At 39.1% G+C, this 27,280-nt stretch overlaps 1 protein-coding gene across 1 annotated transcript in view; it reads left to right on the top strand.

Moving 5' to 3' along the window:
• Positions 1-373: 373 nt before the first annotated feature.
• The window catches only part of BEND2 (BEN domain containing 2), a gene marked incomplete at its 5' end in the record, with an annotated part of 45,148 nt that continues 18,241 nt past the window's right edge, over positions 374-27,280 (top strand). Inside the window, 5 exon segments of the mRNA XM_053580449.1 lie at positions 374-445; positions 8,759-8,990; positions 15,315-15,437; positions 16,851-16,997; positions 18,449-18,598. Coding sequence (XP_053436424.1) covers positions 374-445; positions 8,759-8,990; positions 15,315-15,437; positions 16,851-16,997; positions 18,449-18,598 — 724 coding nt within the window.

The following is a 27,280-nucleotide window of genomic DNA, read 5'->3' as shown; positions in this document are numbered from 1 at the left end:
TTGTTTTTTTTTTTTTTTTTTTTTTATCCAATCAGCCAGTCTATGCCTATTTAGTGGGGAATTCAGGCCATTAACATTTATTGAGAAAATTGATAAGTGTGGTGGTGTTCTAGTCATCTTATTTTGTTAAAGTCCATTGCTTAGTTTTATCTTTTGCATCGTTGTGGAAGCTAGGTTCTGTCCTTTAGTTTTTGAGTGATTACTTTGCTGGCAGTTCATTGTGGTGATCAGTGTGTAGAACAGGTGAAAGTACTTCCTGTAGAGCTGGTGGTATTGTGGCAAACTTTCTTTTTTTTTTTTTTTAATTAATTAATTTTTTTTTTGTAGAGACAGAGTCTCACCTTATCGCCCTCAGTAGAGTTCCATGGCATTACACAGCTCACAGCAACCTCCAACTCTTGGGCTTAGGCAATTCTCCTGCCTCAGCCTCCCGAGCAGCTGGGACCACAGGCGCCCTCCACAACGCCTGGCTATTTTTTTGTTGCAGTTTGGCCGGGGCTGGGTTTGAACCCACCACCTTCGGCATATGGGGCCGGCGCCCTACTCACTGAGCCACAGGCGCCGCCGTGGCAAACTTTCTTAATATTTGCATTTCAAGAAAAGATTTTATTTGTCTGTCAATATTTTTCTTTCTTTCTTTCTTTCTTTCTTTCTTTCTTTCTTTCTTTCTTTCTTTCTTTCTTTCTTTCTTTCTTTCTTTCTTTCTTTCTTTCTTTCTTTCTTTCTTTCTTTCTTTCTTTCTTTCTTTCTTTCTTTCTTTCTTTCTTTCTTTCTTTCTTTCTTTCTTTCTTTCTTTCTTTCTTTCTTTCTTTCTTTCTTTTCTTTCTTTCTTTCTTTCTTTCTTTCTTTCTTTCTTTCTTTCTTTCTTTCTTTCTTTCTTTCTTTCTTTCTTTCTTTCTTTCTTTCTTTCTTTCTTTCTTTCTTTCTTTCTTTCTTTCTTTCTTTCTTTCTTTCTTTCTTTCTTTCTTTCTTTCTTTCTTTCTTTCTTTCTTTCTTTCTTTCTTTCTTTCTTTCTTTCTTTCTTTCTTTCTTTCTTTCTTTCTCTTCTTTCTTTCTTTCTTTCTTTCTTTCTTTCTTTCTTTCTTTCTTTCTTTCTTTCTTTCTTTCTTTCTTTCTTTCTTTCTTTCTTTCTTTCTTTCTTTCTTTCTTTCTTTCTTGTCAATTTTAAAGCTTAGCTTAGCAGGATATAGAATTCTGGGCTAGAAATTGTTTTGTTTAAGTAGATTAAAGACCATTGTCTTCTGGCTTGAAATTTTCATTTGGGAAGTCTGCAGTCACCCCGACAGGTTTGCCCAAGTAGGTCAATTGGCGCTTACTCCTTGCAGCCTGCAGTCTTTTCTTTTCTTTTCTTTTTTGTAGAGAGAGAGTCTCACTTTATCGCCCTCGGTAAAGTGCCATGGTGTCACACAGCTCATAGCAACCTCCAGTTCCTGGGCTTAGGTGATTCTCTTGCCTCAGCCTCCCAAGTAGCTGGGACCACAAGTGCCCACCACAATGCCCAGCTACTTTTTTGTTGCAATTTAGCTGGGGACAGGTTTGAACCCACCACCCTCAGTATATGGGGCTGGCACCCTACTCACTGAGCCACAGGTGCCGCCCAGAATCTTTTCTTTTGTCTTGACTTTGGACAGGTTCATCACAATGTGTCTTAGAGAAGCTTTATTTGAGGTGAGACAACCTGGGATCTGATATCCCCCTGAAAGGAGTATGTCAGAATCTTTGGTGATATTTGGGAAATTTTCATTTATAATTTTCTCCAGTATGCCTTCCATTCCTCTTGGGCATCCTTCTTCTTCTTTTGGGATACCTCTAGTTCAGGGGTCCTCAAACTTTTTAAACAAGGGGCCAGTTCACTGTCCCTCAGACTGTTGGAGGGCTGGACTATAGTTTTTTTTAAAAAAACTATGATCAAATTCCTATGCACACTGCATATATCTTATTTTGAAGTAAAAAAACAAAATGGGAATAAATACAATCACACTGCTGCATGTGGCCCACTGGCCATAGTTTGAGGACCCCTGTTGTAGTTCATATGTTTGAACGCTTCATGAAGTCCCATAATTCTGTCAGTGAGTGTTCTGCTTTCTCTCTCTTTTTCTCTGACTCTTTAAGTATCTGAGCTAGCTCAAGAGCTTTGTCCTCTACCTCTGAGATTCTTTCTTTTGCATGGTCTAATCTGTTACTGATACTTTCTATTGCATCTTTACATTCCCTGATTAACTGCTTCAATTCTTTTAGCTCTGCTATATCCTTTCTATATTCTTCATATCGTTCATCTCTTATTTGATTCTGTGTTTGGATTTCCTTTTGGTTATTTTCTACATTCTCAGCAATTTCCTTCATTGTTTTTTATCGTCTATATTTTAGATTCCCCTTCTGTCATTTCTAACATTTCTTTATGGATGAAATCCTCTGCATCAGCTACCTCGTGGTCCCTTGGGGGAGTTTCTCTGGTCTGGCTTTTCATGTTGCCAGGATTTTTCTGCTGTGTCTTCCTCATGAGTGTTTTCTTTTGTTTGTTTCCTTGCTCTAGTTTTCCTTTCACTTCCTCTGCTCTTTAAGTTACTGTGCCTCTAACATAAGGTGTTAATAAGTCCTTTTAGTATAGGACTAAAAGGATGAGATGATTGAAGAGCGAGAAGGGAAAAAAGATTAAAAAAAAGAAAAAAGAGAAAGGAAAGAGAGTGAGTAAAAGGGAAGATTGACAAAAAGAAGAGAGGCACAGAAAGAGGGAGACAGGAATAATAGAGGTGTACAGTAGGGTACTTTGACCCATACCTTAAAAACCCCCAACCTCTGGGGGTGCTGGGTTGGGTGGTTCCCTTAAGGTCTGCAGGTCTTTGCCAGCCTGGGCAGACACAGTATCCCACCTCCACCAAATAGAAAAGAAAAACAAAAATACTATAAATCAAACCAAACCAACCAAACAAAAAAACCTTACAGGATAAAATTGGGAGAAAAAACAAATAACAGGGGCAGAAAAACTAGGAAAAGTGAAGCTCTTGTTATTAAAGTAGGTAACAGTGAAAAATTATATTTACATTCAAAAAATGGAGAAAAAAAGAAAAAGAAAAATCTAGGAGGAAAAAGTTGAAATAAAAAAAGAAAACAAAACCAAACAATATACATATAGTGGGGTATTAGATGCTAATCATAATGCTGATACAGCTGTGTAAGATGGAGACTGGAGGCCTCTATTGGCTACTTTGTCCTCTAACCAAGCAGGGTTGAGAGCCTGATTCTCTCTTCAGCCTGCTTAAAAGACACTTTAAACCTCCACCCTTGGCTAAGCAGATGCTTTCTCAGGAAAGCATGTGTTGCTGGGATCTCTCCTAAAGCGGCTGGCCACTTATCAGCCCCTGAGGGCTGAGGCTGCAAGACAGCTCTCCTACTGCCAAACAATGAAATCCTCTCTCTTCCCTGGTATCTCAGTCCTGGCCTCTGGGCACTGTTCAAAGTCACTTGATTACTCATCTAAGGTCTCCCAGCACAGGCCTTGCTCTGGGACCCTGAGGACAGAGCCTTCAGGAGCCTACAATGGCTGCACGCAGCCCAAAACCAAACAATGAAAGCTCTTTTCCAGCCCAGCAGCTCAGTCCTGGACTCTGGAGAACGCTAAAAGTCACTTGCACACTTGCCCAAGGTCTCCCAAGGTAGCTCAACCAAGTTCCCAAGTCCACAAAAAGAAAACAATCTACAGGGAAGGCCTTCCCCATCTGCAATTTTGCTGTTGCTGTAGCTACAGCCGTGGCACCCACCACGGCCTCAGACTGAACATCAGACTGAACATGACCACTTGCCACTTCTCCACTTCTTTTGTCCTCCTCCTGGGGTCCAGAAGTCTCTCACTGCCTCCCTGCATCCCCAAAGGGTTTTTTCTGGGCAAAGCCCATACGCCAGAGGTGCCTGGAGTCTTCTCTCCCCAATCTCACCATGCCCCAAAGAAGCTGTTACTTGGCTACCATCTTCCCAAGCCTCCAACTGTCTCATTGTACTATTAATAGAAATTTTGCTGTGTCAAATTTTCTATGATTATCACCCCACTGTGGTACACTTTAAAAAAAAAATTCTAGTTAGAACAGTTTCCCAAAGTGAAAAATCTGAAATAAAAATGATTTCTGCAGCTTTTTCTTTTTAAAAAGCCAAGACACGACTGCAAGAGGGACTTTGCCTAACAAATGCAATCAGTGTTACCTGGTTTCTTGTACCCTCAATGAATCCCCAACAATAAAAAAAGCCCATAACTGATGAGTTAAGCATTTTTCATCTAGATTGATATTTAATTTTTCTAACATAATCTTTTAGTATATTGACCATATGGTATTTATGTTTTTTTTTTTTTTTTTTTTTTGTAGAGGCAGAGTCTCACTTTACTGTCCTAGATAGAGTGCCGTGGCATCACATGGCTCACAGCAACCTCCAGCTCTTAGGCTTACGTGATTCTCTTGCCTCAGTCTCCCGAGCAGCTGGGACTATAGGCGCCCACCACAAAGCCTGGCTATTTTTTTTTGTTGTTGTTGCAGTTTGGCTAGGGCTGGGTTTGAACCCGCCATCCTCGGTATATGGGGCCAGCACCCCACTCGCTGAACCAAAGGCACTGCCCAGACCATATGGTATTTAAATTGAGATATCAAGATATGTCAATTGAAACAAAATGGCAGCCCATCAATGTTTTGTCAAAGTATGTGTTTTGTTTTGAGGGCATTTCTTAAAAATTAGCATGTTGCTAGAGATCGACAGAGGTATGTGCTTACCAGGAATTTCGTGAGCTCCCTACCCCAGAGGTAATCGAAGTTTCTTAAAAATGGAACAAATGCTTCTTAACATATAAAGTTTCTTGAATGAAATGAGCTAACACACACTTTGAAAAGTGAAAGGGTGGGTGGCGCCTGTGTCTCAAAGGAGTAGGGTGCCAGCCCCATATGCTGGAGGCGGCGGGTTCAAACACAACCCCAGCCAAAACTGCAAAAAAAAAAAAAAAAAAAAAGAAAAGTGAAAGGGTTTGTCTGGGTCATTGTCATTAGTGAGATGTTAAGGATGTTAAATGGTATGCACCATCTTTAAATGTAACTCAATGTCATACCTGAAATGAGTGGAATGGAGAAACGCCAGCACACTAAGTCCAAATTAAGCAAGGGTGCTTTGTTGATGGACTGCACTGAGAGCAGGTTCACACCTCAAAGTCTCTCAACCCATAGAAGTGGGGGTGGAAACCTTTCAGAAGGGGCTTTCGGAAGGGGAGGGGGAGTCCTTAATGCAAGCCAAATTTGACAAGAGCCAACACCTGGTAAGGGGAGTGCTTACAAGGGGGAGCTGGGGTTTTGCAATTATCACTAAACTCTTTCAGCTGAGCTTCCTGTTTTAAAGGGAGAGTGTTGACAGCCCTTAGCAAGATGGAGTTAGGGCATAAAAAGGACAGAAGTGGAATGTGTCCAAGGGACATGTACAGCTGGCCAGGTGGAGAGGAAGGAGGGCTCAGGCGGGCTGGAGGGAGGTGCGGGCTCTCCTCCTTGCCTTACCCGTTGCCTGAGGGTCCTTTGCGGTGACCTAGGTCTGCTCAGCACAGGGCAAGCTCGGGTAGCATCTAGGATGGAAAGTGCCCAAGGCTGAAATGGCCCTGAGGGCTCCTCTCCATTGCCCCAAGTGCTGGCTCTTTCCTTCCTCTGCCTCTTGCCTGCATTCTAGATGCTTCTGCCTGCTCTCCTTTCTTCCAGTCCCTCCACTGAGTGGCTTGTCCTAGCCCAGCACCCTCTTCTGTCCACCCCCCATCCAGGCCCTGTTCAGACTGGGAGTGGAGGTGGATACCCTTTGCTGGCTGTCCTTGCCCTGTCACCCTTCACAAGTCCCAGGGACCCCTGCACGCTTCAGACCCCCCTGTCCTGTCCATTCTCTCCTAGAACAATCCTCCTCTCTACGTCTTGTTCCTGTTCCGACAGGCCACCATATGGCCAACTCTGTCCTCCTCCTCACCCCTCCCTGACCACTGTGACGGAAAGGTTCTTCCACTGTCAGGGCTGACACCTGCTCTGGTTTCTGCATCTGCCCCTCTCTCCTGTGCTCAGACACTGCCCTCCGCTGGGCGTCCCCTTGGGCTCCATTCCTGTCCTTGTCACTCCTTCCCCTTCTCATGGCTTGGAAAAGCCAGGCCTCTCGCCTCCCATCCCTCATTTCTTGTCACTTAGCGCTCTCCCTCCTGTGCAAACCCAGCTCCTGTGCCATCATGATAGTACTGTCCATATATCTGGCTTCCTTTTCTCTCCGGGTGTTTTTGAATACGCTGTTCCTCCTGCCCGTGTGCCTGTCCACACGTCTTCACCTGGCAAACATCTTCTCAGCTTCTCGTTCTCAACTCACATCACCTTCTCTGAAAGGCCCTCCTGGGTTAGGTCCTGCTCCTCTGTGCACGCTTAGCCTCCTGTTCTGACCTGTGTCACGGCATGAAATGGCAGTGACAGTGGTGATGTGATGATACCACTGAGCGCTGTTGGACCAGCATCATGTAGTCTGTCACTGTCAGCGTTAGCATAACACCATAGCAAGGCTGCTGTCCTCAAAAGAACCCTAAGAGAGATTTTTTATCTGATTCCCTACATAAAGAAATAGAAGCACAGAGAAGTTGAGTAACTTGCCCAAGGTCACATAGTGGGTAAGCAGCAGAACTCTAGTATTTGGCTCCAACCTCGTTTTCCTAGAGCCTGCGCTGTTTATCTCAGAGCCGCCGGCCAGTGGTCCTCACACTTAAGTGACCTTCAGGATCACTGGAGGGCTTATTAATCCACAGACTGGTGCCCCCACTCTCGGAGTGCCCAACTCAGTAGGTGCGGGGTGGAGCCTGAGGGTTTGGATCTCTAACTGGCTTGCAGGTGGTGTCAACGCTGCCCCTCCATGGATCACACTTTGGGAACCACTGGTCCGTACTGTGAATCCCTTGGTCTCTGTTGGACTGGCCTCTTTACTTGTCTCTGTCCCCAGCTGAGATGGGGGTTCCTCTAGGACAGGAGCTTTTTTCCTAAGTCCAGGTTCCCAGCACCTAGCAACGTAGTTCTGACAGGTGGTAGGCCCTCAATAAATGTTGATTTGAATGAATGAATGAGGAAACGTTTCTGGCCTTTTGTTTAAGTATACTTTCTGCCTGAAATGTCTGTGTATTTTAAGAAGAATCCTCAGGTTTTTACCAGTCACGTGCCCAATTGGCATATAGGGATGTGTACTTAATAGTTTTATGGTTAATTGTTGACTGCATGATTTTAAAATACTTTGAAGTCAAAAGTCACATCTGTTATAGTTGGCTCAATCTTCTTTCTGGAGTAGAATGTTCACTGTCTATAGACTTTTATGTATATATATATGTGTGTGTGTTATTTGAACATGATAATGACTTACAATGTTCATGAGTCATATGGAGAGTGAGTCTTTAGCCTATTAGCAGATTTGAATATTTCTTTCCTAAAATAGTGCCTTCCTTGATGTGAAATGACTCCATCATCAGTGTGATGTGTCCAGCCTATTTTCTTCTCTGTTGCACATTGGAAGAATAAGAGTGGTCTTGGGCCACACGTTAAATACACTGACACTAATGAAAGCTGATGAGCAAACCAAAAAGGTCCATGGGTAATTTTCATGATAACTGACACCACAGATAAACAAAACAGTTGTCACATAATCCGCATGCAGCCCAGAGGTCACAGATTGGACATCCCTGGAAGTGTGGTACATTCTTTTCTAGCATTAGAACTTTCTCAACAACTGTGTGAAGGAAAAGTTGGGGCTCTTTAGCTCAGCCACTTGGCTCTATGTTACCTACAACCAGGCCTCAAGTAGGAAGCAAGATGCTTCTGAGGGCTTGAGAAATTTTGTTGTGTCTAGCAGTTAACATTTGACTGAATGGTATTTTTGCATGTTGCTTTTCTTTTGATATAGAACTACTATTTTTTTTTTTTTTTACTATCTCAGAATTTACAAGAAGCCATCGAAAACATGAACAGGCAGGTTAGCCAGCTGTGTGGAATTCTTTCAAAAATGCAACAATCTTGGGAGAAATCAATGCTTGTAAAATGTGTAAGTATTATAAAAATATTCTTAGAATACTAAATACACCTTTGATAATCTCTAGTTTGTTAATTTTTTTGGATAAATCTTTAGTTTTTAAAGATAACAATCAGAAGTGACTAGAACTAGTAAACATGAGATTAGCAAGGCTGATCTCTACTTAACTTTAATTAGCAGATGGGGCGCTAAAACTGTTAGAAGAATGCTGAAGTTAAGCTTTGATAAATTATGCTGAGGATTTTTATGTTAGTAAACATCATGGGGAAAATGCAATTAAAGTGTAAGGTTGAAGATGAATTAAAAACATATCATGAAAATAAGCATTTACCCTTAACAATGGAAAATGCTGGTTCAAGGAAAATAAGTATGAATGCTTTAAATCCTCATTTTTAGTCACAGTTGATTTATATGGGGTTGATGTCACTTTAGAGGTAATTGGAATTTACACAAAAATGTTTTGATTGCATTGTATGTATATCTCATGGAGACATTGAAGTGCTGGAACCTAAGAGAAGAGCTTAATTCATTTTGTTCTCTTTACTGTGGACAGGTGAATTGTAGTTCACCATTCCCAGAGGCAAGGAAGGAACCTCCTGCCTGGGTCAACCCAGTAGAAGCATCTCGTCAGTTTCAGCAGCCAGACCAAAGGGCGAGTCCACCACTCCCCAGAATTGTCTCTTCACATTCATTAAATCCGCATTTCGTACAGGCCAACTCATTTCCTGTTCTCTCCAAACTATCGTGTTTTTTCAACGAAGGTGATAATAATACCAGTGGTGAGATCTCACCTGCTCGAGCTCCTCCGGGAGTGCCTACAGCAATTCTGTCACGTGCACATGATTTGCCAAATAACCCTGGTATGGTGAATTACTCGGGTTTAATGGAAAATGAGAATATGAACCCACGTATTAATTCATCTTTCTGCATCCGTCCTAATTCTGGTGAGTTTGAAATGATAACATATTATCAAAAGCATCATCCTTTAATTTAGATTTAAAAAGATCCTTGATGCCAATTAGTGTTAGTTTTTACATTAAAAGTTTAATATCAAGATCATTGTAGATTTGCACACAGTTGGAAGAAATAGTTCCCTTTCCCAAATTTCTCCCAGTGGTAGCATCTTGTAAGGTTATAGTGATTCATTCGTGTGTTTGTGAATTTAGTTCTTTGCAGTTTTATTACATGAGAAGGTTTGTATGTTCACCCTCATAGTCAAGATGCAAAATGGTTCTGTCATCAGAAGGTTCACACGTTGCCCTTTTATGACCAAACCCTTCCCCTTTTGGAGGCCTGCCCTTCCCCCACTCACCTGTTCCTAATCCTTGGCAACCATGACCTGTTCTCCATCTCTACAATTTTGTCATTTCAATATTGTTATATAATTGGTTGCATTTAGTATATAACCTTTTGGTAGCGGCTTTTCTCACTCAACCTAGTTCCCTGGAGATTCAACCAAGTACGTATCAGTAGTCTTCTCCTTGTTGCTGAGTACTATTCTATGGTATAGGTATACCATGATTTAACCTTTCATCTAGTGAAGGAAATTTTAGGGTTCTTCTCCCCAGATTTGAGCTATTAGGAATAAGGTTGCTATGAAAATTTATGTTCTGGTTTTGGTATAAATATACATCTTCATTTCTCTAACACGAATACCCAAGAGTACAATTGCTGGTTGTATGTTAATTGGACGTTTATTTTTTTAAAACAAACCTCTTTATTGAGATACAATTTGATATCTTAGTCCATTTTTTTTCTGCTCTAACAAAATACCACCAACTAGGTAATGTGTAAAGAACAGATATTTAGTTTCTCACAGTTGTGGATGCTGGGAAGTCTAAGACCAAGACTAGCAGGTTCATTTGTCTGCTGAGGGCTGCGTCCTTTGGAGGGGAGGAATGCTGTGTCCTCACATGGGAGGAGATAGAAGGACAAGTTCACAAAATGCTGTGTAAATTCTCCTTCCCTTCTAAGGTCTTTAATCCATCATGAGGGAAGAGCCCTCATGGCCTAAATTACCTCTGAAAGGCCCAGTCTATTAATACACGTGCTATCACATCAGCAGCCCCTGAATTCTGAAGGGGACACAGTCAAACCATAGTAATTGATATGTAAAAAATTCACGTATTAAATGTACACAATTTGTTAAGTTTGGACCCATACACATTTAGTTTTATGAGAAAATTCCTAACTGTTTTCCAGTGTGGCTGTACCACTTGACATTCCTGCCAGCTACATAGAGCAGAGAATTTCTGTTCTTTCTTCCTTCCTGATGATCCCAAATTTCTTCCTTTATATTTAACTTTTTGGTTGGAGATTTTCTTTTAACCTTCTTTTAAGGGTAATTCTGCTGGGGACAGATTGTTTTAGTTTTCCTTAGCGTATGAATGTCTTTATTTCTCCTTCTTTCTCGAAGGATTGTTTCCCTAGTATAGAGTTTGTGGATGAAAGTTCTGTGTTAGAGTGCTTGAAAATATTTGTATTTATAGAAATGCCAGTAAACGAAGAAACTGACCTTGGGAACAGACCTGGGAGAATGAATTACTCACCTTTATTCAGAAATAACAGTGGCCAACATACACTCTATTCACCTCTTTACAATCCTAATACTGGTGAGTTTGGTATGGTACAGATTACAAACAGCACTGTTTAATTTATATTCACCAACATTCTTAGTGCAAGCTGGTGTGACTCTTTTTAAATTAAACTTTTTAGATGGTGATAATTTTAGATCCACACATAGTTCTAAGAGGTAATGCAGAGATCTTGTTTATCCTTTGGTCATTTTCCCTAATGATGATATCTTTAAAAGTAAAATATCACAACCATATATTGACATCGAGATGATGCGCAGATATTGCCAAGATATTCCTAGGTGTTCTTGTATTAATTTGTATGTGTATATTTAGTCCTGTGGAGTTTTATCACACGGGTAAGTTTGAAATCCACCACCATGGTCAAGATACAGAACGTTTCCATCACTGCAAGGATGCCTCATCTTACACTTTGATAATTGATCACAATCACTCCCCTCACGTCACCTTTCCCTTCCAGCCTACCCCATCCCTAACACCTAGAAACTACTGATATGTTCTCTGTTTATAATTTTGGCTCTTCAAGAATATTAGAGAAATGTTACAGTATGTAATCTTTAGGGATTGACATTTAGCATAAATGTCAATTTATGTCATTTCATTTAGCATAATTCTCTGAAAACCTATCCAGGTTATTGCATGTATCAACAGTTTTCTCTGTTTTTACTTTTTAAAAAAAACTTAAAATTACTTTTTTATTTTGAAAAGTTTAAGACTCACAAGGGTTGCAAAAATTACAGTATAAAGTCTCTGTGTGCTCTCCAGCCAGCTTCTTTCAATAATGTTACATAACCTCAGTATACGGTCAAAACCAGAAAGGTGACTATGATATAATACTTTTAACCCAGGCAGATGCATTATTTAGATTTCACTAGTATTTATGTGCTCTCTTTGTCTGTTTTTGGTGTCCAGTTCAGTGATATTTTATCACATGGGTAGACTCAAGTAACCATTTCATAATCCAGAATTATTCCAAATCCACAAAGAACTCTCTCATGTTACCGTTTAATAGTCACATCCTTTCCCCAGAACTCATCGTTAATAAACATGATCTATTCTCTATCACTCTAATTGTGTCATTTTAATGGTATTATATGTAGTATAAATGGAATCATACAATATATAGCCCTTTGAGGACTTGTAAACAATTTTACATTCAGCCTAATTCACTTAAGAGTCATGCAGGTTAAAAAAAAAAAAGAGTCATGCAGGTTGTGTGTATTAATAGTTTATTTCTTATCACTGACAATATTCCATCATATGCATATACCAAAGTTGATTTATAACCATTTACTTACTGAAGGACATGTGGATTATTTCCGGTTCTTGGCTGTTAAGAAAAAAGCTGCTGTGAACTTTTGTATACAGCTTTTTGTGTGAACATAAGTTTTCTTTTTTCTTTAATTTCAGATTAATATGAGGGTACAAATGGTTAGGTTACATTGCTTGCATTTCTAAGGTAAAGTTCAAGTTGTAGTTGATCACTCACCTAATGGGCCCCGCAAATGGGTATACAGCATCCCCCTTGGATGAAGGGCTCAATTTGACTTCTGAATTATATTTCATGGTATGGCTGTATCAGTTTGTTTAGCCATTCACCCGTTGAAAGGATATCTTTGTTTTTCTAGGCTTTGGGTATTAGCAGTGAAGCTGTTATAAATATTCATGGACAGTTTTTGTGTAAATAGAAGTCTTAATTTCTGTGTCTTGAATGCAAAGAGTACAATTTCTGGGTCTTACGGTAATAGTGCATTTAATTTTATAAGAAACTTCCAAACAGTTTTTCTGGGAATCTTCGCCATTTTCCATTTCTGCCAGGAATGTATGAGTGATCTAGTTTCCCCATATTCATATTTCTGTTCTATTAATCTTTCTTCCTTCCCAATGGAGGAGATTTCCTTCTTTCTTAAATTCCTTGTTGGAATAATTTTCTTTTGTCTCTCTTTAAGATTGTTTAGTTTTCTTTCATGCAAAAATATATTTCCCCTACTTTCTTCAGAATTGTTTTGCTGCATATAGAATTTATGGTTGAGAGTTTATTTTTCCATCAACATTCTTAATCCAAGTTAGTGGTAACTCTTTATTTATTTATTTATTTTTTATTGTTGGGGATTCAATGAGGGTACAATAAGCCAGGTTACACTGATTGCAATTGTTAGGTAAAGTCCCTCTTGCAACTCTTTTTTTTTTTTTTTTTTTTTTTTTAGAGACAGAGTCTCACTTTATGGCCCTCGGTAGAGTGCCATGGCATCACACAGCTCACAGCAACCTCCAACTCCTGGGCTTAAGCGATTCTCTTGCCTCAGCCTCCCGAGTAGCTGGGACTACAGGTGCCCGCCACAACACCCAGCTATTTTTTGGTTGCAGTTCAGCCGGGGCCGGGTTTGAACCTGCCACCCTCAGTATATGGGGCCGGCGCCTTACCGACTGAGCCACAGGCACCGCCCACAACTCTTTTTTTTTTAATTAATCATTTTATTTTGAGATTTTAGATTGACATGTAGTTCTAAGAAATTATACAGAGATCCCCTTTGTGCTTTACCCATTTTCTCCAATGATAACATCTTGCAGAACTATAATTAAGATATCATAACCAGGATATATACCTCGTAGAGGTTCCAGGATCGAATGGCAGGTCTACTTTTAGATCCCTGAGTGTTTTCCAAACTTCTTTCCAAAAGGAATGTATTAGTTTGCATTCCCACCAGCAATGCAGAAGTGTTCCCCTTTCTCCACATCCATGCCAACATCTGTAGTTTTGGGATTTTATTATGTGAGCTGTCAAATCTCTTAAGTGTAGAGTATAAATGTCTTAACACAATAAGTGAGGTGAAGGCTATGTTAATCAGTTTGATGTAAGCATTCCAAATTGTATATAAAATCAGCACATTGTATCCCATGAATGCATTAATGTATACAGTTATGATTTAATAAAAATTAAAAAAAAAGATATCACAACCAAGACATTCATGTTGATTAAATTCACATTTAGGTGTGTGTATTTAACTCTAATGCAGTTTTATCTCATGAGTTGGTTTGGTTTCGTGTCCACCACTAGTTACTATACGGAACATTTTCATCACGACCACGAAGATCCCTCATTTATCAACCACAAGCACCTCCCTCTGGTCTCCTTTCCCTCCCACACTCTCTCTTTTTTTTTTTTGTAGAGACAGAGTTTCACTTTATTGCCCTTGGTAGAGTGCCGTGGCATCACACAGCTCACAGCAACCTCCAACTCCTGGGCCTAGGTGATTCTCCTGCCTCAGCCTCCCAAGTAGCTGGGACTACAGGCGCCCGCCACAATGCCCAGCTATTTTTTTGTTGCAGTTTGGCCGGGGTTGGGTTCGAACCCACCACCCTCGGTATATGGGGCCGGCGCCCTGCTCACTGAGCCACAGGCGCTGCCCTTTTTTTTTTTTTTTTTTTTTGGTAGAGACAGAGTCTCACTGTACCACCCTCAGGTAGAGTGCCGTGGCGTCACACGGCTCACAGTAACCTCCAGCTCTTGGGCTTATGTGGTTCTCTTCCCTCAGCCTCCCGAGCAGCTGGGACTACAGGCGCCTGCCACAACGCCCAGCTATTTTCTTGTTGCAGTTTGGCCGGGGCCGGGTTTGAACCTGCCACCCTCGGTATATGGGGCCAGCGCCCTGCTCACTGAGCCACAGGCGCCGCCCACACTCTCTTTTCTTAACCATTGACAGTCAGTGATCTGACCTCCCTTGCTATGATTTTGTCACTTGAATATTGTTATTTAAGTGGAATCAAATACTGTGTCACCTCTGGATGTGGCTTTTCTTCACTGAGCATGATTTTCTTGAAATTCATGCCAATTGATGCATCTATCCATAGTTCCTCCATTTTTATTATTAAGTACTATTCCATGGTATGGATGTACAACTGTTGAACATTGGTACACTAGTTTTTGTGTAAACATAAATTTATGTACAATTTTGGGTCATATGGTAATCCATATTTAGTTTTACAAGAAACTGCTAAATTTCTTTTTCAGAGGGACTGCACCATTTCACCTCATCAATAATGTTTGAGTGATCCAGTTTCTCTTCATGCATATTTCTACTATTTCTATCAATAATTCTTTATTCCTAGTGCTTAAAAAATCCATTCTTTCATCATATCCTTTTATCTTTTTATTTTTAATTTTATTTTTCCTTAATAGCACTAATGCTTAAAGATTCATTCTTTCATCATATCCTTTCATCTTTTTTATTTTTTAAAATTTTTTATTAAATCATAACTATGTATATTAATGTATTTATGGGGTACAATGTGCTGATTTTATATATAATTTGGAATGTTTACATCAAACTAGTTAACATAGCCTTCACCGCACTTACTTAATTATTGTGTTAAAACATTTATACTCTACTCTTAATAGATTTGACATGTACCCTTGCAATATGCACCGTAGGTGAGGTCCCACTGATTTATTTTTCCTTAATAGCGTATGATCTTGTAATATTATATCCTTTCTGTGTGAAGATTTTCCTTTGGCCTTTCATTAAGGGTATGTCTAGGAGGGATAAATAATTTTTGTTTTATTTCATATGAGAATGACTGTTTCCTATAAGTTACTTATGGACAGTTTTGATGCATATAAATGCATGGTTGAGAGTTCACTTCTTAAGTACTTGAAAAATGTTCTTTCTGTAGATATGCCAAAAATAGAAACCAGCCTGGAAAACAATGCTGAGGCAGTGAATTACCCAACTTTTTTGGGAAATGACAATGACCACGGTTCTTCCTCTTCATCTGTCTTACCCCCTACTAATTTTGGTGAGTTTCAGATGCTCCATTACAAGTAGTACTATTGAATCTGGATCCATCAACATCCTTAATACAAGCTAGTTGTAGCTCATTTTTAAAATTCAGCTTTCAACTTTGAAATAATATTTTTTATTAAATCATAGCTGTATACATTAATGCATTTATGGGGTACAATGTGCTGATTTTATATACAGTTTGGAATGCTTACATCAAACTGGTTAACATAGCCTTCACCTCACTTTCTTAATTATTGTGTTAAGACATTTAGACTCTACACTTAAGAGATTTGACATGTACCCTTGCAAAATGAACCATAGGTGGTCCCACCGATAAAGTCACATGTATTTTTATGCAGTAACATAAATGATCCTCTTTATGCTTTGCCCTTTTCTCCTAACAATAATATCTTGTAAAGATGTAGTAAATAACACAAGCAGGATATCAACATTGATATAATACACACATTATTGACATGTCCTTGATTTTAATTGCAGTAATTTGTGTGTGTTTATATTTATTTCTATGTAAATTTCTTACAAGTAGGTTTGATTCCTACTACTACAGTTAAGACACATTTCTGTCACCACCAGGCTGCCTAATTTTGCTCTTTATAGCTACTCACACCTCTCTTAGGTCACCCTTTCCTTCCCAATGTCTGTTCTCTAATCCTTGCCAAACACTGGCCTCTATAATTTTGTCACTTTAAGAGTGTTTACATAAAGGGAATCTTATAGTATGTAGATTTCTTTTTCTGTCAGTATAATTCCTTATACAGGTTGTTGTGTGTATCAATAGTTCCTCCATTTTTATTGCCCAATAGTTTTTCATGGTTTGAATGTATAATAGTTGTTTCAAACCATTTACCCATTGAAGGACATTATTTTCTCCCACTTTTTAGTATATAACTAAAAAGTATTAGGAGTAATCTAGTATTAGGAGTATAACTAGTATTAGGAGTAATCTGCTAATGAACATTCATAAACTGGTTTTTGTTTAAATATAAGCTTTCATTTCTCCATCATGAATTCTAAGAGAACAATTGCTAGGTCTTATGGCAATAGCACGTTTAGTTTTATAAGAAGCTTCCTTAAAGTTTTCCAGAGAGGCTGTGCTATCTATTACACATCCCCAACAGCAATATATGGCTGATCTAGTTTCTTCACATCCATATTTCTGATTTTTCCAGTATTCTTTCTTCCTTCCTGATGTTTCAAGATTCCTTCTTTTATCATACTCCTTGTATCTGAAAACTTTCTGCTAACCTTTTACACAGGTAACTCTGCTAGGGACAAGTTCTTTTAGTTCTTTTTTTTGTTGTTTATTTAAGAAAAGACTTTATTTTGTCTTTTTTTTCTGAGAAAGGTAGTTTTACTTCATATAGAATTCATTCTTAAGAATTCTTATAACATTCTTGTTTTGCAGCAGTTGAAAAATTTGTACTTATAGAAATGCCAGGAAAAGAAACCAACATGGAAGGCAACTCTCAGACAATGTATTACCCAGCCCTGTTGGGAAATATACAAGGCCCAGATACTGCCTCTTCACCTGTTTCCTCCACTTCTAGATTTTGTGAGTTTAAAATGACGCATATTACAAGTAGTGCTCTTTAATCTAGATTCATCGAAATTATTAATTCTTAGTGATAGCTTTGGAAAATTAAACTTTGCAGATTGAGATATTTCAGAATCACACACAGATATAAGAAATAATATAAGCAGTGCTCTTTAACCTAGATTCATCAAAATTATTAATTCTTAGTGATAGCTTTGGAAAATTAAAAATTTCAGATTGAGATATTGCAGAATCAAGCAGAGATATAAGAAATAATACAGAGAGATTTTGTATACCCTTAATTTCCCCCAATCAATAGTAATATTTTGCAAAAAATACAGCAAAATATCACAGCTAGGATATTCACATTGCTACAATCCATAGATCTTATTGAGACGGTCCCAGTTTTACTTGTATTCATTCGTGTGTGTATTTAGTGCTATGTGATTTTATTCCATGAATAAATAGGTTTGTGAGTCCACCACCACAGTCAATGTAGAGATCCCTTCCATCAGCACAAGGAGCCCTCGAACTTAATACCTTTTGGTAACCATATGTAACCCTGAGATCACCCTTCCCTGCACCCTTGACTGATGACTAACACCTAGCTACCATCGATCTCTTCTCCATCTCTATAATTTTGTCTTCGGATTGTTACATCAGTGGAGTCATATTTGGGATTGGCTTTTTTCCACTCAGCTTAGTTTCCTGGAGACCTATCCTAGTTATTTCATGTATTAATAGTTTGTTCTTATTGCTGAATAGTATTCTATGGTATGAATATACTACATTTTGTTTGACTATTCACCTGCTGAAGGACATTTAAGTTAGTTGTGTTTTTTTTTTTTTTTGTCTGTTTTTGGCTATTGAGAGTAAAGCTGCTGTGAATATTCATGTTCACATTTTTGTATAAATATAAGTTTTTGTTTCTCAAGAGTTCCTTCTAATTGATGAATAGCTTTCCATGGTATAGATAGAACAGTTTTCTTTTTTTGAAAACTATTCACCCATTGAAGGACGTTTGGTTTTTCTTCTTTCCAGTTTTTGGACATCATGTACTGATTTTTGTGTAAATATAAATTTTCATTGCTTTGTCATGAATGCCAAGATTGCAGTTTCTGGGTCTTATGGTAATAGCATGTTTTACTTTATAAGAAACTGCCAAACAGTTTCCCAGAAAGGCTGTACCATTATTTATTTCTAGCAGCAGTAATTCAGTTTTTCAGTTTTTCCACACATATATTTCTGATATTTCCATCATTCTTCTTGATACTCCAAGATTATTTCTTTTGTAATATCATTTTTGTTCAAAGATTTTCCTTTAGCTGCTTTTTTAAGTAGCTAAATCTACTAGTAAATCTACTAGGGACAAATTCCTTTAATTTTCCTTTTTGTGAGGATGTCTTTATTTCCTCTTCTTTTAATTTCACCCAGTATAGAATTCATAGTTGAGAGTTCTTGTCTTTCAGTACTTGAAAAAGTTATAATCATAGAAAAGCCAGAAAAAGCAGCAGAAACCAGAATGGAAAGCAACAGTGGAACAGTGAATTCCTCAATATTGGACAATGCCAGTGGCCAACATGCCACCTCTCCATCTATCTCCATTCCTCCTAGTTTTGGTGAGTTTGAAATGATGCATGCTACTAGTAGCAGGATTTAGTCTACATCTACTGATAGCCTTAATATAAAGTTAGTGGTAGCTTTTCTAAAAAAAGAAACTTTTAATTTTATGGTAGTTTAAGATACAAATATAGTTGTAAGAAGTAATACAGAGAAGGACCTTTGGCATTACACTCTCAATAATATTTTGCCCAATTATAGTAGAACATCACAACCAGGATATTGACTTTGATATAATCCATAGATCTCATTGAGATTTCCCAGTTGGATTGTATTGATTTGTGAGTGTGAATTAGTTCTATTCAATTTTGTCATGAGTAGGTTCGATTCTCACCACTATGGTCAAGATGAACACTTCCCTCTCCACCGGGATGCCTCATCTTGTTCTTTTATAACTGCACCTGCCTCAGCCTAATTCCTTGGAGAGTCACCTAACTTGTTGCATGTATCAGTAGTCCTTATTATTTTTTTTTTTTTTGTAGAGACAGAGTCTCACTGTACCGCCCTCGGGTAGAGTGCCGTGGCGTCACACAGCTCACAGCAACCTCCAACTCTTGGGCTTACGCGATTCTCTTGCCTCAGCCTCCTGAGCAGCTGGGACTACAGGCGCCCGCCACAACGCCCGGCTATTTTTTGGTTGCAGTTTGGCCGGGGCTGGGTTTGAACCCGCCACCCTCGGCATATGGGGCCAGCGCCCTACTCACTGAGTCACAGGCGCCGCCCAGTAGTCCTTATTTTTTATTGCTGAGTACTCTTCCATAGGACAGAGAGACCACCCTTTGTTTATTCATTTACCCATTCAAGGACTTCTGGGTTGTTGTCGGTTTTTGAGTATTACAAGTAAAATTGCTATAGCCATTCATATACAGATTTTTATGTAAACATAAGTCTTGATTTCTTTTGAATAAATGTCCAAGAAGGAAAATGCTTGATTGAATAGTAATTGCATGTTTAGTTTTATAAGAAACTGCCAAACAGTGTTCCTGAGAGGCCATACCATTTTACACTCCCAAGTACATATGAATGATCCAGTTTCTCCACATCTATATTTCTGCTGCTTTTGAAGGAAGAAAAATCTTTTTCATCCAAGATTTGCTCTTTTACCATTTTTTTTTCTGCCTGAAGATTTTCCTTTTGCCATTCTTTAAGTGTATGGGGCTACTAGTGACAAATATTTCTAGTTTTGCCTCGTGTGAGAATGTCTTTATTTCCCTTCATTCTTGAAGGGTACTTTTCCCTGATATAGAATTCATGGTTTATATTTATTGTGTTTCAATATTTGAAAATATGTTATTTATATAAATCTTAGTCAATGCACAAGCCAACCTACAAAGGAGCCCTGAGTTGATAAAATACCCATTGTTACTGGAAAACGACAGTAACCAAATTATTCCTTCATCACATTCCGGCATCCTTCAGAATTTTGGTGAGTTTGAAATGAACTTCTTTTTTTTTGAGACAGAGTCTCACTCTGTTGCCCTTGGTAGAGTGCTGTCTCATCACTACTCACAGCAACCTCCAAATCCTGGGCTCAAGCAATTCTCTTGCCTCAGCCTCCCAACTAGCCGGGACTACAGGCACCTGCCACAACGCCCGGCTATTTTTTTGTTGCAATTTGGCTGGGGCTGGGTTCAAACCCGCCACCCTCGGTATATGGGGCCGGTGCCCTACCCACTGAGCCATAGGCACCGCCCTGAAATGAGCTTCTTATATGTAGCATTACATATAAGATACATTAGCACTATTTAATCTAGATTCATCAACATGAATGTTAATGGTAACTTTTTCTAATTAAAGTTTTTATTTTCAGAAAAACTTAGCTGCATAATCCAGGGAGATCCTGTGTTTCTATTACCCACTTTTCCCCACTGGTAACATCTTGCAAAAAGCTGTAGAAAATCATTTCAACCAGGATATTGACATGATACCTTCCACAGATATTATTAAGATGTGCACAGTTTTACTTGTATTTATTTGTGCGCATGTGTATGTGTATGTTTTAGTTCTGTTTTATTATACATGTAGGTTAATATGCCCTCCAACATGGGCAAGCCCGAGAACGGTCTCATCACCATCATGGACCCTAATACTGCTCTTTTATAACTAAACTCACTTCTCTGCAGTGAGCCCTATCACTCATTGCTCCCCCCACCCAACTGGCAACCATTAATCTGTTCTCCAAAGTATTACATACATGAAATCAAGAATCAAGTGGTATGTAACCTTTTGGGATTGGCATTTTCCCTCAGTATAATTTCCCGAAGACCCATCCACACTGTTGTGTGTATCAGTCATTCCTGCCTTTTTATTACTGAGGAATATTTCCTGGTTTAGGTGTACCAGGGTTGGTTTATAACTTTGCCCATTGAAGACCTCGGAGTTTCCTGTTCTGGGCGATTAGATGTAAAGCTGCTGTGAACACTCATGCAAAGTTTTAGCTTTGCTCCATTTTGTTCATTTCATTCATTCACACGAGTTTTAATTTCTCTGAAATGAATGCCCAAGTGTGCAATCACCAGGTGCTTTGGTAATTGCATCTTTAGTTTTATAAGAAACTGACAAACTGTTTCCCAGTGTGGCTGTACCATTTTCCATTTGCACCAGCAATGTGTGCATGATCTAGTTTCTTGACAGCGATATTGCTGCTCTTCCTTTCTTCCTGATGCTCTATTCTTTCTGTCCTTTCGGACGGAAGATTTTTCTTTAGCCATTTTTTAAGTATAAGTCAGCCAGTAAGAAGTACTTTTGGTTAGTCTTTGTCTGTGAATGTCTTTACTTGTGCTTCATTTCTGAATGATAGTTTCACTGGATATAGAATACATAGTTGGGAGCGTTTCTCACAGCATTTGAAAATTCATTCCTCAACTACAACACCCACAGGAGAGGAAAACACATTTAAATTCCAGAAGGGGGGGTGTGCTGAGCTCTCACCTACATCAGGTACAATGTAGGGTACGTGGTACACCGAGGTGAAGGGCTCAACTGCAACTTGGACTTTACCTAACAAATGCAAGCAACACAACCTAATTGTATGTACCCTTATATATTCATCCAATAAAAAGAAAGAAAAATACATTCCTTATAGAAATGTTGGTTAATGTAGAAAGTAGCCTAGAAAACAGTCTCAAATGATAAACTACCCACCTTTATTGGAAAAGGGACTAGTGGTCAACATACTTCAGCTTGGGCGAGTTTGAAATGCTACTGTAAGTAACGCTATGAAATTTGGATTCATTAATTCCTGTAATGTGAGTTACCAGTAGCTTTTCCTAATTAAAAGTTAATGAAAAATTAAAAGTTATTTTGAGAAAATTTCAGCTGCACATGCGGTTGTAAGAAATAATACAGAGAGATCTCATGCATACTTCCCGTACTGTGGTCTTACAGAACTAAAGTATGGTGCTAAAACCCATTTTACGTGTGTGTGTGTATCTGTGTTCCATTTGATATAATTTAACAACATGAGTAGATTTCCAAATCTTTTCTTACAGGGAAGATACAGAACATTTGTATTACCACAGTGATCTCACCTATTGCCTTTTAGGGCCACACCCACCTTCCTCCTCCTCTGCCCCTACCCAGCCTTGTCCCTGCCCTGGGCAGACACTAATCTGCTCTCCTTCTTTAGAATTTTGTCAGTTTGAGAATTTTATATAAATAGTCTCACCCAGGGCAGTGCCTCTGGCTCAAAGGAGTAGGGCGCTGGCCCCATATGCCAGAGGTGGCGGGTTCCAACCCAGTCCCGGCCAAAAAAAAAAAAAAGAAAAACTGCAAAAAAAATAAAATAAAATAGTCTCACATAGTCTTTAACGGTTGGGGATTGATTTTTTCCCACTCGGCACAATTCCGCAGGGATGCATTCAGTGGTGGTTTTTTTAATGGGTGAGGACTACTCCATGGCGTGGATGTAGCACAGTTTGTTTATCTTTTCACCTGTTGAAGGCCATCCGGCTTGTTTCTTGGTTTTGGCTATTAGAAGTGAAGCTGCTGTGAGCACTCAGGTACTGTACAGGTTTTGTGCACACGCAAGTTTCCATTTCTCTGAGATACTGCACGAAAGTACAATTGCTGGGTCCCGTGGTCATTGTAGGATTCGTTTTATAAAATCTCCCAAGCTGTTTCCAGAGTGGCTGCACCGTTTTGTATTCCCACCAGCAGTGTATGCTTGATTTAGTTTCTCCAGCATACCCTTTTAGTTTGAAGATCTTCCTGTAGGCATTCTTTGAGGGTAAGTCCGGGAGTGACAAGTTTTTAAAAAAGTTTTCCTTTGTCTGAGAATTTTTTTTTTTTTTCCTTCATCCCTGAAGGCTAGTTTTGCCTGGTTGAGATTTCTTGTTTTCTAGCCCTAAGACAATGTTTTATATATTGAAATGTTGTTCAAAACAGAATCCAGCCCAGAAGTGTCTTCTGAGACGAATCACTTCAGTGTAATGGAAAATGACAGCCACCCAGATTCACCGTTTCTCCGCCCCCAATCCAGTTTTGGTGAGTTTGAAATGACACATATTGTAAGTAGCATCCTTTAATCTAGAGTCACTAGCATTCTTTTTTTGTTTTTTTTTTGGCTGGGGCTGGATTTGAACCCATCACCTCCAGCAGATGGGGCCAGCGTCCTACTCCTTTGAGCCACAGGCACCGCCCAAGCATTCCTTTTTTTTTAATTTTATTTTTTTTATTAAGTCTCTTATAGATCATAAATATATTTATGCCATTTTCCGTGTATTGATTATTTGTACAAATTGGAGTGCTTACATCATACTAATCAACATAGCTTTCACCTCATTTACCCAATTATAGCATTAGGACATTTGTGTTCTACACATGATAGAACCAACTTGTACTTGCAATGTGCTCCACAATTTTTTTAAGATTAAAGTAACCTTTTTGAAAGATTAAAAAATTATGTCTAATTAAACTCAAGCAAGTGTAAGAAATAATACTGAGAGATCTTGTCTATCCTTCACCCAGTGTCCCCCAGTAGTAATATTTTGCAAAAATATAGTAAAAATGTCACAACTAGGGTTTTGACACTAATAGAATCACCAGAACGACTGAGATGTCCTTAGCTTTCCCTGTGTTCCCTGTGTGAGAGTGTCTGTAGTTCTCTGCAGTGTTATGACAGGTTAGGTTCAGGTGCTTAACCACTCGAGTTGTGGGACAGAGCTGTCCCCATTACTTCTAGGAACGCTCTGATTGCTTTTTATAACCACACCCACTCCTTCATGTCATTCCCTCCCGGGTCCCGTCCTTAACCTATCTGACTACGAGCGTATTCTCCCTCTTCATAATTTTGCCATTGAAAGAATGTTATATAATGTTATATAGCCTCTGATCTTTGGGGATTGCCTTTTTCCCCTCTAGCATAATTTCCTGAAGGTTCATATAAATTTTCGCATGTCTCAGTAGCTCCTTCCTTTTTATTGCTGAGGACTGTTTCGTGGTATGGATGTACCATTTGTTTATTTATTCACCTGTTGAAGGACATCTGGATTATGTCCAGTTTTTGGCTATTATAAGTAAAGCTGCCGTGAGCACTAGAATACAGATGTTTGTGTGAACATACCTTTTTCATTTCTCTGTGATAAATACCAAGAGTGCAGTTAATAGTAGAGCGGTATAATAATTGCATGTTTAGTTCTTTAAGAAACCATCGAACTATTTCCAGAATTGCTGTACCACTTTACATTCCGACCAGGAACACAAGAGTGATTGGGTCCCTCTGCATCCTTAGCAGTACTTGGTGTTGTCACGGTTTTCTTTGGTTTAGTCATTCTGATGGGTGTGTGATATATGGCATTACTTCGTTGTGGGTTTAATACGTGCATGCCTGTGCCTTTGGCTATCAGGCATACCTTGCACATCTTTTCATGCTCTATTTTCGCATCTGTATATCCTTTACTCTGAACTATCCTTTCTTACAATATTAACAGCAAGGTTTGTTTTTTAATGTTTTTTATTGCTGTGTTTTGAGAGTTACTTAGATATTGTAGCTACTAGTTTTTCATTGAATATGCAGCTTGCAAATGTTTTCTTCCTGTTTGCAGCTGGCCTTTTTGTCTTCCCTACAGGTGTTTTGTTTTGAGAGAGAAAGTTTTTAATTTTTTCCAGGTCCACTTTTCCTTTCATGGACTGCACTTTTGGTATCTAATCTATGAACTCTGCCTACTCTTTGAACCTAAATTTTTTCTCATCAAAGATTTTTTTCTTCAAGTTTTATAATTTTACAACTGACATCTAGTTTGTGATCCATTTTGAGTTTTTGGTTCCATGTAAGATATGAGGTTTAGTTGAGGTTATTATTATTGTTATTTTTTGAGACAAAGTTTCACTATGTCACCCTCAGTAGAGTGCTGTGCAGTCACAGCTCACAGCAACCTCAAACTCTTGGGCTTAAGCAATTCTCTTGCCTCAGCCTCCCAAGTAGCTGGGACTACAGGCACCACAACGCCCAGCTATTTTTTTCTGTTGCAGTTGTCGTCATTTAGTAGGCCTAGGCTGGGTTTGAACCCACCTGCCTCTGTGTATGTGGCCAGCGCCCCAACCACTGAGCTATGGGTGCTGCCCGAGGTTATTATTATTATATTATTTGGCCTATGGATATATAATTTCTGTAGTACCATATTTTTTCTTTGAGATAGTCTCAAGCTATCGTCTTGGGTAGAGTGCTGTGGCATTACAGCTCACAGCACCCTCAAACTCTTGGGCTTAAGTGATTCTCTGGCCTCAGCCTCCCAAGTAGCTGGGAATACAGGTGCCTGCCACAACACCCAGCTATTTTTTTGTTGTAGTTATCATTGTTGTTTGGCAGGCCTGGGCTGGACTCGAACCCGCCAGCTCTGGTGTTTGTGGCTGGCACCCTAGCCACTGAGCTATAGGTGCTGAATCTGTAGCACCATTTTTTTTATTATTAAATCATAGCTGTGTATAGTAATGTGATCATGAGGCACCCATACACTGGTTTTATAGACCGTTTGACACATTTTCATCACACTGGTTACCATAGCCTTCCTGGCGTTTTCTTAGTTATTGTGTTAAGACATTTATATTCTACATTTACTAAGTTTCACATGGACCCGTGTAAGATGCACCGCAGGTGTAATCCCACCAATCACCCTCCCTCCACCCTCCCTCCTCCTCCCTCCCCACCCTCTCCCCCCCCCCCCCCGCACTATTTTTTGAAAGGCTATCTTTTCTCCATTGAATTGCTTTTGTACCTTAATAATAAATCAGTTAGGCAGCCAGGTGCAATAGCTCACACCTGTAATCCCAGTGCTTTAGGCTATTGAGGAGGGAGAATCTCTTGAGGCTAGAAGTTTGAGACCAGCCTGGACAACATAATGAGATACCATCTTTACAAAAATTTAAAAAATTAACCGAGTATATTGGTGTGTGCTTATAATCCTAGCTACTAGTAGGCTGAGATGGGAGAATTGCTTGAGCCCAGGATTTGGAGGTTACAAATTATGATGAGTTATAATCATACCACTGTACTCCAGCCTGCACCTTAGAGCAAGACCCTGTTCTGTAAAAAGTAATAATAATTATGATTATATATGTCCATACATATGGAAAAAAGAAATTTATAAAAAGTGAATTAGGCACATTTATGTGAGTCTATTTGTAGGCTGTCTGTTTTCCATCAGTCTCTGTTTCTATCTCCTGCTGAATCACATAGTCATGATCACTGTTGTTACACTATAAGCTTTAACATCACATAGAGTGATTCCCTTCTACTTTATTCTTCTTCTTCTTTTTTTTTTTTTGTAGAGACAGAGTCTCACGTACCGCCCTCGGGTAGAGTGCCGTGGCGTCACACGGCTCATAGCAACCTCTAACTCTTGGGCTTACGCGATTCTCTTGCCTCAGCCTCCCGAGCAGCTGGGACTACAGGCGCCCGCCACAACGCCCAGCTATTTTTTTTTGTTGCAGTTTTCGCCGGGGCTGGGTCCGAACCCGCCACCCTCGGCATATGGGGCCGGCGCCCTACTCACTGAGCCACAGGTGCCGCCCCTACTTTATTCTTCTTTTTTGAGATGGTTTTAACTATTCTAGGTCCTGTGCCTTTCCGTATTAATGATAGAATAGCCTTGTTTATGTTTTCAAAAAAACTTGCTGGGATTTTAGTAGGAATTGCAGTAAACCTACAGATCAATTTAGGAAAAATTGACATCTATAGTATGTTGAGTCCTCTCATCTATGAGCATTGTATATTTGTTCATTTATTAAGGTCTCTAATTTCTTTTCTCAGCATTTTGTAATTTTTAGACTATATATGTATTTTTTAAAAAAGATTCTAGCTAAGTATTTCATTTCCTTTAGAGATATCATGAATGGTATTTTTAAAATTTTGGTTTACACATTGTTAATATGTAAAAATGAGCTTTATTTTTTAATTTTGATCTTGTATTCTGTGACCTCACTGAACTCACTTATCAATTTTAGGAGTATTTCTGGTTTTTTGTTAATTTCTTGGAATTTTCTGTGTAGCCAATTATGCTATTTGCAAATAGGGACCATTTTATTTCTTTCTTTTGTGTTTTTTTTCCTTTGTCTTGCCTTATTACAGTGGCTAGAACTTCTGGTGTCACATTGAATAAGAGTGGTGAGAGTAGACATCTTTGCCCCTTGTTTCTGAATTCAGGGGGAGCTCATTCAGTATTTCACTATTTAGTATGATTTTT

This window comes from Nycticebus coucang, chromosome X (assembly GCF_027406575.1).
Source record: "Nycticebus coucang isolate mNycCou1 chromosome X, mNycCou1.pri, whole genome shotgun sequence".
Lineage (NCBI taxonomy): Eukaryota > Metazoa > Chordata > Mammalia > Primates > Lorisidae > Nycticebus > Nycticebus coucang.
The sequence above is the reverse complement of the archived record's forward strand: the minus strand, read 5'-3'. Positions and strand labels throughout refer to the sequence as shown.